At 34.9% G+C, this 12,762-nt stretch overlaps 1 protein-coding gene across 3 annotated transcripts in view; it reads left to right on the forward strand.

Moving 5' to 3' along the window:
* The window catches only part of LOC123309173, a 41,777-nt gene extending 29,182 nt beyond the window's left edge, over nt 1-12,595 (forward strand). For all 3 annotated transcript variants that reach the window (XM_044892140.1, XM_044892141.1, XM_044892142.1), the window contains exons 3-6: nt 1,636-1,800; nt 4,679-4,779; nt 10,044-10,197; nt 11,531-12,595. In XM_044892140.1, the coding sequence (XP_044748075.1) occupies nt 1,636-1,800; nt 4,679-4,779; nt 10,044-10,197; nt 11,531-11,820 (710 nt within the window). In that variant the 3' untranslated portion in view covers nt 11,821-12,595. The remainder of the gene's footprint in view (nt 1-1,635; nt 1,801-4,678; nt 4,780-10,043; nt 10,198-11,530) is intronic.
* The last annotated feature ends 167 nt before the right edge of the window (nt 12,596-12,762 follow it).

Here is a 12,762-nt window from a genome sequence, read left to right on the forward strand (position 1 = left end):
GACCTCATACTTCAAACTGACACTTCTAATGAGTTTTTGTTCGTTGCTATGGTAACGCAATATTTTTCTTATGCATGGAACTGGTCTAGGCTTTTTAGATATCAACACATTCTCGTACATCTCTCTGAAGATGGCTTGAATCATCCTGAAAAAAATCCTTAAATTTCGGCCAGAGAATGATCTCGAATGATACAGTATCCCGTATTCCCTTTCACATCAATTCGTCGAATGTTTTTTCTTCAGCATGCGAATTTCGACGACGTTAAAAAACCTCTCGAACAATCCTGAACATCCCACCCACTCACATGAAAAAAACACTTAGAGTAGGTATACTCAAGGGGCTTTTCAGCATCGATTAGATTTCTTGTCAAAATATTCTTGCATCGAAAATAGCGTTTCAATAAATATTTAAGAAGACTTCTCTGTCATTTCCAATACAACATCGAGCGCGATATTGACTTCGCAAGATGTTCTTTTCAATTTGTTTGTTCTGACACTATTCAGGGTCCAAGTTTTCGCCCTTTGAACTGCTCGAATTCCTTTGTACTATGCCATTGATCCGTTGGAGATCTTTCAATACGTACATAAGGAAGTATTTGTTTAGGGCAGAGGGAGTTCAAACTGAATAATCCATGATTTTATTGCTTTCGTTGTTGTGATGGACGGAAGTTTGGTCGTTGGGTTCTTATTGATTTCGAATCATATACATTCGCTTTACGGATTTGCCTGCTTCTATTCTTTCGTTTTTATTAGTTTTCTATGAAATCGTTCCAGGTACAGATTCGTCCGAAAGTATTTGATATCTTCAGATAAGTCATATGTGGGTATAGTCTAAGGATTGTACTCTTCGAACGACTAGACTACCTTCAATTCAGCATTCAGCATATACAAATTTGAAAAGAGCAGTTTCTGGGTGGATACTGAATGGTTATTTCAGCAATTAGTTCATTAACGACAGTGATTAATGATTGATTAAGGTCTACGTGTGAGCTAAGCGAGCAAGAATTGTTCTGGATCATTAATCGCTAAATTGATAAACGAGTTGTTAACAAGATTTTTCAGTCGATCTCATTTTGAATTGCAATAAGAGATTTTTGAATGCAAAAAAATTTTCATGGATACCTAGACATCTTATTAATTTTCCATGTTCATATCGGTATGTTGATATTTATGCTGCCGATTAAACAATTCGAAAAGTTCATAGAGGGAATATTGGATATATATGTGACATTTTGAATAAATCACATTGATATTTCTTAAAGAATGTGTGGAGTTCGGTGGAAGCTGGAGTTGTAGTATATTGGTTAGCCCCGATCATCATTTTTCTATGAAACCTATACAATTTATCTTCTGTTTCATCTCAGTTTCCTAGCTATCCGAAAATTAATGCGACATACAAATAAAATAATTACTGGGATGGCTGCTGAATACTTGTATGTTCGATTGCCCATGATGATCATGCATTATCAAGGAATGTACCATTAAAAGGGGTCATTAATGGGTGATTTCGTCTACGTTAAACAGAGCTATTATTATAAGGTCGGTGGAAAAAGGAGATCCGTTTGTTTCATTATATGAATAAAGACATTTCCCAATATCCTGTATCAGATTAAGATTAAACTATATATTTTTCAGGCACTGTATGGGTGGCAGGATTGTTGGCATCTATTGGAGTCGCCGTTCTAGGTGTTTTCTGTTTACTGAGCGTCCTACAGCTAGCCATGATAAGCTCGAAGGAAAAAGTCGTCATCAAGTATACTTTCGCAGTAGTGACGAAAGTTGTCATGGCCCTTATTGCTAGTAAGTATGTATGAGGGTGTTTATTTTTGCTTTGGTTTCAATTCGAAGATCAGCGTAAAATTTTTAACACTCTATTTTTTTACAATGAACCTCTGTTATAAAAAACCTTTTCGTATTTTGGTTTCGTGAATCGAATTAAAAATGTTTCTTGTTTGGCGACCATGCTCGGAAAATGCTGTGAATAATTCTATCTATGGAATTTATTCCAAATAATACAAAATTTATTCACCAGCTTAAAAATTGATTGCTAACATGCATATACAAGGAAAGCAAACATGAAATCATTTTCAATTTCCATTGTTTTTAATGAGAAAGTACTCCAACTGATTGGGAAAACAGTTGAATAACATAGACTATAGAATATACATCTGGAATTATTACCTATTCCCTTTGCCATCAGCAATTGCGCAGGAATGAATTTAATCATGAATCGTCTATTACTCTATTGTGACAGAAATTGTTTATGGAACAATTAAAGATGTTAAACCTAACCTTGGAGTAATGGGCCATAAAAATGGTGTTCAATGTATCCACACCAGTCAACATCAGTTGAAGTGATAATGATAATTAATGTAATGGAGTATTTTGAAATCTATGCATGTAACTCCTTTCTTAACGTAGGTACATAGGCTGATTTCACTAGAAGCTGATTTTCACTAACAAGTTATTTAATCACGACTTGTGTTTCGCTATCACAGTAGCGTCTTTAGGTGGGTTGAGGTTGCTAGTTGTTGTGTTCTCTCGTATGTTTGGAAACCTCTTCTAGTTCATTGGACTTAACGTTTTTGTTCCATATCTGAATTGAATTTATTTACTTTCATTTATATGTTTATCCTCCCAAGAATTTAGCAGTGAACTAGGTTAGTCCGATTATTCCATCTTGTGAGAGCAATTGCTGAAATTATATAGCGGAAAGTAATAGGTTCCACATGCGACAATAAAATATACATCAGACAAATTGAACCCATATACGTTAGTCCAGTAATCACCTGTATTGTGAGGAGAAAACCATTATATTGAAATATCTTAAAAGCTATTAAGAAATATTCCCCTAATTTGAATCTCATCAAAATTTTGTGATATCGACAATGTTATTTCGATGAATTGTTTATGAAATTTCCAGAATCAAGCCTAAGTTGGGACCGAAATTGAAATGGGTCACAGCTGTGCTCTAAAATACAGTCGAAGGAATTTGAAACCTTCTGTTATTTCTGGTACACAGCTTATATATCCGAACTTTCCTAGACTTTCAACAGGAACAAAATTGTCGGGAACTGTTCGATATGGAAATGTGCTATAAATTCGATTTCTTCAAACTTAGTCGAACGCTTTCCAACGTTGGAGTTCAGCTCCAGTATTTGGAGAGTTGGAAGAAGTTAAAATCATTTCCTTGTTGTTAGTGCCACTGAATAAGTATAGATTGCCATGGCTTCAATGGTCCTAGAATTCTTGAACTAGAAGTCGGTCGATTTTATATGCGTTTGGTAGTGAGAGGTACATACTCAACTAAATCGTGTGATTTTTCAAGCAAGAATTGTGGAATGAAGTATAAAAATGCATTTAAGAAGAATATTTATCCACCTACATTTACTGGTTGAAATATTTCTCAATCCATAACTGAACTAGGTAAAATATAGAATTTATTGTGTAATCAGAATGATTTGAAATGTTTTGTTGTACTTATATGGATATTCGGACAGTTAAGTATTCATTCTGAAATCGTGTTAGGGATTATATTGCACAATTTATGTGTGAAATCTGCATTCAATAGCAAATACTGTGTTTCTTGAAAAAATGCAATGAAAGAGAATGTTCATAATTGACATAAATTGAGATTATGGTGATGTAATTCTTCGAAAAGCCTAAACTAACGTAATCTAACCTAACCTAATACATATAAAAAAAATAGAACAACCTACGTGATCCGCACTTCTCGACTTTTTACATTGCCACAATAATGATTTTCAATGAATGAGCCTACTTAGATTTTTATTTAAAAAGTATTTTTCCTCCGTAAAGTCTTCCCCTTCCTTTGCAGATTTTCAATGTTTCATAGTACAAGAATATGCTCTTCCTCTGCTTGAAAAGTACCTAAATGTCTATTCAAAGGTGATCTTCAAGTTCAAAGCAAGGTCTACTGTCCTCCAAGTATTTTATAGCAATTTCAGATGTATTTATCATTTTACCTTAATTTCTTGTATTCCTCTTCCAGCTTTCTTGGGTAGTTTTCAAGTTATTTTTCATTTTTTGTAGACTATAAGAAACTGTGTAGATATTCCTCTAGAGCGCAATGTACATTAAATCTGTTTTATGAAACCGTTTACCGAGAAAATATTTATATCTGTACGTGACAGAAGGAACTGGTAGACAGAGCGTTCAAACAAGGCTGTCAAAATATCAGCTAAGGGCAAAAAGTGTGTTTCAACCTAAAAGGAATACATGAAGTCAATTATTGAGATTTCTTGAATGAGTAATTTTCATGTTTTGGAATTGTAACTGTTGCTTCGTTCATTGTCTTCCTCTTTTCTAATGAAGCATCACTTCAAGGTCGAGTTCAGAAATATAAATGGCATTAGAAATAAATCGAAAATTAATCTTTTTGATTGACTAAAATAAAATAATTCGGTAAAATTTTTGGCAATTGAGCAACACTGTGTATGAAATTGCTCACATTTGTTATATCTATTGAGACATAACTGTCGCTTTACCTCGTCTCGTTGACGTTTCGCTGTCAAATTCCGGTCCGGTTGATAGGAAATTCAATCTTCCGGAATTCACAGGATTCTCCCTCCAAAATCCATCACTCCAATTGATAATGAAACAATTATTCCGGAGAAATGGTTATCGACCTAAATTAATATCAATTAATCATTTACAGCTTTGCTGGCTATTGCTTCTGCTGGCCTGTTCGCTCTGCAGACAGATGATAGATCAACGAATGGCTTTCAAATATCGAGGGGTCCATCATTTTATATAATCGTAAGTATAAATCTCAAAAATCTGACAAAAAAGAAAAATGTTATTGGTTCTGTAACTTTTTTTAAAATTTATATCATTAAACTCATTATAAATATAACAAAAATGTATCGACATATTTAATTTTTAACAATTTATCGTAGAATTCTGACTTTCATGACAATTATGTACCGATAGATGTGCAGAAACTGTTGAAAGGGTTTCTGGGAAGAAAATATCAAAAATTCTCTTAATGGAATGTGGTGAATAAGTAAATAATTCATTTCGTAAAAGTTTGAGACTATATGTTGGAGTAAAATCATTGAAACCTAAGTACACTGCATTTTATTACTATAAAGACGAGTTTATAACCATTAGTATGCAGAAGAAGTAGATGAATTCGTTTGAAAAAAAATATGAATAAATCCACAATTTTTTCTACTAATCTGCTCTTGATGCTTCATAGAATGAAGCGAAACACTGAAACTTCAAATACTTTTTTCCATCACGTACTTACGTTAAAACTGTTATACGTAATGGTCATAATGAGGAATCTGGAAGACGTGGGTGATATTTTGTGTTCGAAAAAGATTCCTCAACTAAATGAAAAACTATATTCCGAAATCCACTTCATTCGATGAAAACGTTTGTGAGGTAGAACTAAAATATCATTTTTTAATGGTTTTTCAACAGCCTGAATCTTTTAAACTGAGCCGTTCCTGAAGAAATGGTAAAGAAAAAAAGTGTTTCTTTTGACCTCAAGAATCTACTGTTGAAATATTTGTACGAGTCAAAGACTCACCCTGTATAACTGTCAACTTAATTTCAAGGTAATTTGTTTATGGAATTCTCAGGTTCATGAAAGATATGAATCATAAATTTTGCTCTTTCAATTGGAATAGTGGACTCTACAACAAACGTAGGTTGCATTTATATCTACGTATTCATACTCATACACATATCGCAGAAAATTCCCATTCTTCTGTGGGGAAAATGTTGCATAAAGAATTTTCCCTGTAAATGTGAATTATAGCGGTAAATGAGTACTGGACCGTCTCATGAGAATTAATGAGGCTTTCCCCCCATAAAATTGCCATTTATTTTTTAACACATAAAGATATCAAGACCCACTCTTTCCACGTTTGATCGTTATATACAGATTTATATCATGTTTTCCGGAGACCTTTCTGGATAGATTAAATTCCTCGGGCTGATGAAACATTTCACTCAGCGCTCGTCACGAAATTCTCACATGAAAAGGGGAGAAAAACCGTCTTGCCGCAGCCGCGTGGATAAACAAGTTTTCCTTGAAATTTCCCAAGCATTTTCGCCAGAGATGCGTTCGAATAAATTGGAGGCTCATTCCTCTCGGCTTCAATGGGTTCGAGAAGACATATTAGGTGAAGCGATTGCCTGTGTATGAATACGGGACTCCAAAACAATTTTTAGAGAAATATTGCCCCCTCGCTCTGAAATATTTGGGAAAATTCATCGAATCTAGACAGCAGGAAAATACCAATTTTTCGTGTACTCACCATTATTTTCAATCAGGAACATCTGGAATGCAATGATTTCCATTTTATTCTATTTGTGTGTAACCTTTCGATAGTGTATAAAAATCCATAATAGAACTTAAAACTGTTTTTATGATTTTCACTAACCTAAATTTTTCAACCACGACACGTTTTTCGTTGTGCAGTAGGGGTGGGTGAAGGTAAACTGACAGTTTCGGTTTTCGTCATCAAAACAAGTGACGTCTTCACTTCATACAAAAATCTAATTGATTTCAGTAGAGTCCATTTGTTTTCAGAGATATCCTACATATTAATCATCAAAAATAGATTCTAGAGGTCAACATAAACTACTTACTATTTTTTCCAATTCAGCTCGGTTTGAAAGATACAGGCTGCCGAATGTCCATACTATTTTATTTATGCAGATGAAAGTTTGAATGGGTTATGTTTGAATATATATGGTAACTCTTGTACGAGTTGAAATAAACAGCGAAAAAAAATCATTAAATACACTGCGCAAAAAAAATAAACGCTCATTATGGAAATCTCAAATTTATTCTACAACTGAAGGTGTTCTCAATGATAATTATTTTTATCAGAATTATGCATGTATATGTTATCCACTTTCAACGGTTTTCTTCAATACAGATGTTTTTTCCCAGCAGGAATAAGAAAAGATTATATTATCAGATTTTGAATGTATTGGCTCCATTCTAAAATCACTTGTTCTCGATCAATCCTAGTGATCAATAGTTTTTCTTTCGTTTGATTTTCTACACTAGATCGCTATGCAACGCGAAACACGCAATTTGACCCAAGAGGAATGTGCCCAAGCGGTAGTTTTGCGAGAAGAAGGGTGGACATACACAAGAATTGCAGAAAGGTTTGGAGTTTCCCAAACAAGTGTGTCCAGAATGTTGCAGCGATTCAGGGAGACAGGTATGAATGTCTGAAGACCAGGACAGTGTAGACCACGGGTAACAACTGACATTCAAGAACGTTACTTGAGAGTTTCTTCGTTGAGACAACGGTTTGCAACCGCTCGCCTCCTTCAAATTCAGCTTGAGCAAACTCATGAGGTGCAAATTAGCACTCAGACAATAAGAAATCGCCTCAGAGAAGGCCTCGTGTCGCGGCAAGAGGCCCAGCTCTTACCCCAGCCCATCGAAGGGCGCGTTTGGATTTTGCGAGAGAGCATATCCATTGGGTAGAGGCTGATTGGGAAAGAGTTCTCTTCACAGATGAGTCTAGATTCTGCCTCTACCATTGTGATCGACGTTCCCTTGTATACAGACGTCCACATGAAAGATATGCTCAGTGCAATTTCTTGAATACTACTGGTTTCGGGGGAGGATCGATTATGGTATGGGGTGGAATATCTTTGACTGCTCGCACAGACCTAGTGGTCGTTGATAATGGAGCTATGAATGCTGATAAGTATATAAGGAACATTCTTGAAGAGCATGTAGTGCCATTTGCCCCATACATTGGTGAAAATTTCATTTTTATGGACGATAATGCCAGACCTCATCGTGCGCGCATCGTTCAGGAGTACCTTGAAGAGGTTGAAGTCTCTCGAATGGAATGGCCAGCAAGAAGTCCAGATCTCAATCCGATTGAGCAGGTATTCTTGATGACTTAGGAATCCAACTCGGAGAAATCTGGGAAGGATTAGATCAGAACATTTTAAGATCACTCATTTTGAGTACGAACCGACGTTGCCGAGCTGTAATTAACGCAAGGGGTGGAAATACCAAGTATTAAATCACTTATCAGCATTTCAGTATTTTGAAAATTGTTCATTTCTCTTCTTTCACATAAGATTCGGTGAAATCCTGAATTTTTCTTCCATTTAATGTGTCTTGTTTCGTTCAAAACCTTCCAGAGAGAACATAAAAAATAAGTTATAAAGTCAATGTAGAGTTAACTTTCATTAAAATTGAGATTTTCAGAATGTTCGTTAATTTTTTTTGCGCAGTGTATATTAGAGGATTACTTCGGGTTTTTGAAACTTCTGGAGAGCACGTCGATGATACTATTATTATTGTTGTGATGGACAGACGAAGAATTTTGTTTCCTGGCCGTAAACTGTCGCTAGCACCTGGGTCAAAAAACACCTGACAAGGGGTGGCGTAGCTCATTTTGCAAACTAAAAATGGTTATATCTTTTGATCTAGGCCGAATCGAAAAAAATGGTGAAGGAAAAAAGTGTTTCTCTTGGCCTCATGAATCTACTGTTGAGACTACAAGACTCTCCCTACGTATTGGTCATCAAAACAAATATCGTCTGCATCTTAATTGTGACTTTATTCATAGATTCTATCAAATTTGGGTAGAGTCATTTTATTTTCTTTTCAATGATATCCTGCCTCACTGCTCTATCTATTTGAAAAAATCCTTTACATCATAAGTGGGTTAACATCAAAAATGGGTCACATGCATAACCATAGGATCTCATGGTTCGAACGCAAATGCAAAACAAAAATTCCCACTGGTATCAAAACCTCGTATTCGATTTCGGAGGAAATGAATTGCGAGTGCGACGGTCTTCCTAAAAATACGGAGTCATTCTATACGGAATGAATTATTCATGAGTCTGGAGTTGCAGTCCGTATTCCCAGAAATGACGGCCATCGTGACCACAAAATTTGTTCAATCAGAAACTCCTTATCGCGATAAGCGATTTCCTCTCGATGTGGGGTTGAAGAATCGGGGTAAATTGATTTCTGCTCGTGGAAGACGTTGTTCCAGAAGGGGAAGTTCGAGTTTCATCAGCCATTCATGAGAACTATTGAAGAATTCATGAAAGAACAACGGATTTTTGATCTGACGAAAAAAAAAATGAATCCGGAAAATTTCATTTTAGACCCATTCAATATTCATTTCAATTATTTGCAGAAAGCAAATAGAGGAAACGTAATTCTTGAAACGGCTTTTCAGAATCCCCATAAAAAAATTACCCTCTCCTATAATTTTTATAATTAAAATTATATGCAAGGAAGATTTCACAAAAACTCAGCACGAGTATATATTTCTATCTAGAGATTCCAAAATATTTTTTCTTGAGGCTTGATAAATATTTTTCTCCTTACGATTCCAGTCATTTTCAAATTTTTGTATTGTAGTATATGCAATAACAATTTTTCTAAACTAAATTTAATTTGTACAAAAAAAGATCGCAAAATTGTCCAGCCAAAAGCGAGTTCATAGGTTTTCCGATGTTTTCATTATTACTATTGAATATAAAAGGAAATGAGCCCATTATATGGAACATTGACCTTATGTGAATACAATTATTGTGCAGTTGATGTGCAAAATTGGCGATAAGCAGTTATTCAGAGAATATTTGCAATATTCATCTGCACTGAATATTTTACAGTATGATGAATGTTGTGTAATTTCACTTTCAACTTGCAAGATTTCTTATATTATTTTCATTTCACAAGATAAATATATTGATAAATAGGCGAAGAATTCTCTGAGTTGATTTCCGCTTCCTCATGATATATTGTAGATTTTAAAGGTTTCGTTGCACTGCGACCTTAAAATCTATTGTGCTATTCTGTACTTATGATATTTTCTTTATGGGTTCATTTACCCTTATTTTTGCATTATTAGTTTGATTGCAAATATTTCTGCCTCAAATATTTTTGCGCCAGTCCTTGTGGTTTTTGAACAAATTGCCAGATGTAACTTCAGACTTCCACTCTATGATATCAATATTTAGAGGGAAGTAAGAAGGCATTTTCAAGTTATTATCAATCCAATTTTCAGATTCTTCTGATTGTACTGGACTCAGTGTTGTTTGGAATGTCCATATATGATATGCTCTTTGCAAAACGAAGAGGAGGTGATCCAACAGAAACTCCAATGCCTACACAAGCCACAACCTATGGCAATCCAGGTTTCAGAGAAAGGGGATCTAATGGTGAGTACTCCATTTAGGGGATGAAAGGTTCTCATCATCTTCAACATTTGGAAGTTGGACTCGATTGAAGATTGTTTTGATCTTTTTAGTTTTTCGAAAAATTATCTATTTTAGTTCTTCTGTGAATTCTGCCTCACACCTTTATCGATTTTTTTTATACTTTTGCAAAGAGAAGAATTGTTTTGATTATTTTTCGTACGATTCAAAATTTATACGTATAGTTTGAGGGAATAAACGTTTCCACTGTTATGATTATTCACATCCCTGAATTACGAGAAAGAATTCAATCAAGGTAAGAGCAATTCCAGTTCTGTTCTTCCAGCATCTTTTATACTTCTATTTTTCCAGCATCTTTTGTACTTGATAAACGATCTACACAAAACGATCTACCCCAACGATTAATAATAATAAAAAACGATCAGGAATTCTTCGTTTTAATTGATTGAGCTTAACTGAATTGAAATTATTGAAAAACGGTTAATGAATTAGAGAGCTCTAAAAACACTCATTTAACGTTCATTCATTATTCCACTTGATGACTGGAAATTTCAGAAGAAACGCCTAAGTAGAATTATTTTCCAATGCCTATAAAAGCAAGACACCGATACAGTGATTATCTCAACCAAATTCATCGGAATAAAACTTTTTTGTCATTTCTTTTACTCTCGGTACCTTTCCCAAAATCTGCCTCATATCTCTCCTCGAATCATGATGCATTTCCTGAACTCTCCAAAGTTCCAGCAGGAGCACTCCCATTCTCATTTATGCAGATGATATTCATATCTCTCTGGCAGGAACATTTCTTAAACCAAATATGATTATAATAGCAGTGATCCTTGTAAGATCAGCACGCCAAAATTCAAATTAGATTCGTAACTGCCATTTCTTACTCGATGAATATGATCTACATAATCGACATAGAGTAGAGATAGCTAATTAAGGCAGAAGATGTAGTTATTAAGGGGATGAGCTGGGAGATTTATAACCTTCTAGGGAAACTTAATGAAGAAAACTGCGCCCAAAATCCCTCCTTTCGGATTCCGAATTTGCAATGAACTCTTGTGCTCTTTCGTACATTACCTTCTATGTTAGAGGTAATGCGTATGATATTTTCTATACACTGCTCAAAAATTGAAGTAGATACACATCAAATTTTCAGTATTGTAATTCCTATCTGAAAAATTCTGTTATTTACAAACCATAAACGGTCCTGAGTATTTTGTTGCTTTCTTGGTAAATTTCCAAAGCCTTCCACGGACGACAAGGATGAAAAGCTCATCCTTCATCCACTACTTAGTCAATTTATTTCACGAAGATCAATGTATTTTTTCAGGTGGAGGAATCTCCATGACTGATGCCAGCGGCAAACCATACACAGCAGCTTCGAACGGCAGTATGGCCTCTATGAACACGACGTCCACAACATTGGGTTCAACTAACGGCTCTACCGTTGGATCTTCCATAACACGTTCACCTTTGAGGTCAAGTCTGAAGAAACCGAGGCCCAAGCAAGAGGGTGGACTCGGCATACAGAATCCAGGATTCTCTGGAACATCACCGACGATGGGAAGAAACGGAAGCATGAAGAAAGTAAGGATACAGACACAAAGTACAGAAGTGTAGTCGCAGTAAGGGACGATGGTTTTGTGAAATGTGCTGTTAGACTCCCAGAAGAAGTGTTCTGTGGTTACGAGGATCTTTGCTGAATGCAAAATGTTCAAATGACTTTCTATGATTTAATCTCAGATCATACATAATAATCGTTCGAGAAAAATGATACTCTGGAGGTTATCATCATTGGTGCTTTAAATAGAAATTATTCCGTCCATGCGAAATTGTAAACGCTCCTGCGTTTGATGTTTTATGTTTTTTCATATTTATATATTTTATTTGTCACTCTAAGAGTGTCATCTTTATTTATGTTGACCATTGCTGTTGTTTTTGAAGTACTGCACGTCGTGAAGACTATCGCAAGACCATTTATTGAAAATGAAAACGAAGCTGAGTGCCACACAAGAATCCATTATGTTTCATGTTTGTTTGTATTTACTTTTTCGATTTGACATATTTGAAAGTGGATATGAATTATCCCTGTATCGTGAAAACATTACGACTTTGATGTTGTGCACTATTTTGTGTTGAATAAAGGATGAAATTCCCAATATATATTTATTATTGTATATTGTTTAATAGTTGATTTCTGTGAAAGATTTTTATTATCTTTATTTGAAAACAACTAAAGAAATGATCTGTTATTTTTGTATATACTTGATAATCACAAAGCAGATAGTCACTTAGGTACCATGAACTGTTAGAGATAATTAGCTGTATTTATTCTCCAATTTTATTGTACCTTTTATTGTGATACTCTCAAATCATATAAAATACATCCTTCTCATCCGTTATTTCATTCAAAAATTAGCCCAAATTCATCGATCTAAGTTACGTAGCTGAAAGCACTCGAACTTTTAGGACCATTTATCTCAGATTACGTATATAAAATATTCCTGTCTCATCCTCATCCTTCATATATCACATTTATAAAATAAAATGTTTGGTCTTTTG

This window comes from Coccinella septempunctata, chromosome 3, assembly GCF_907165205.1.
Source record: "Coccinella septempunctata chromosome 3, icCocSept1.1, whole genome shotgun sequence".
Lineage (NCBI taxonomy): Eukaryota > Metazoa > Arthropoda > Insecta > Coleoptera > Coccinellidae > Coccinella > Coccinella septempunctata.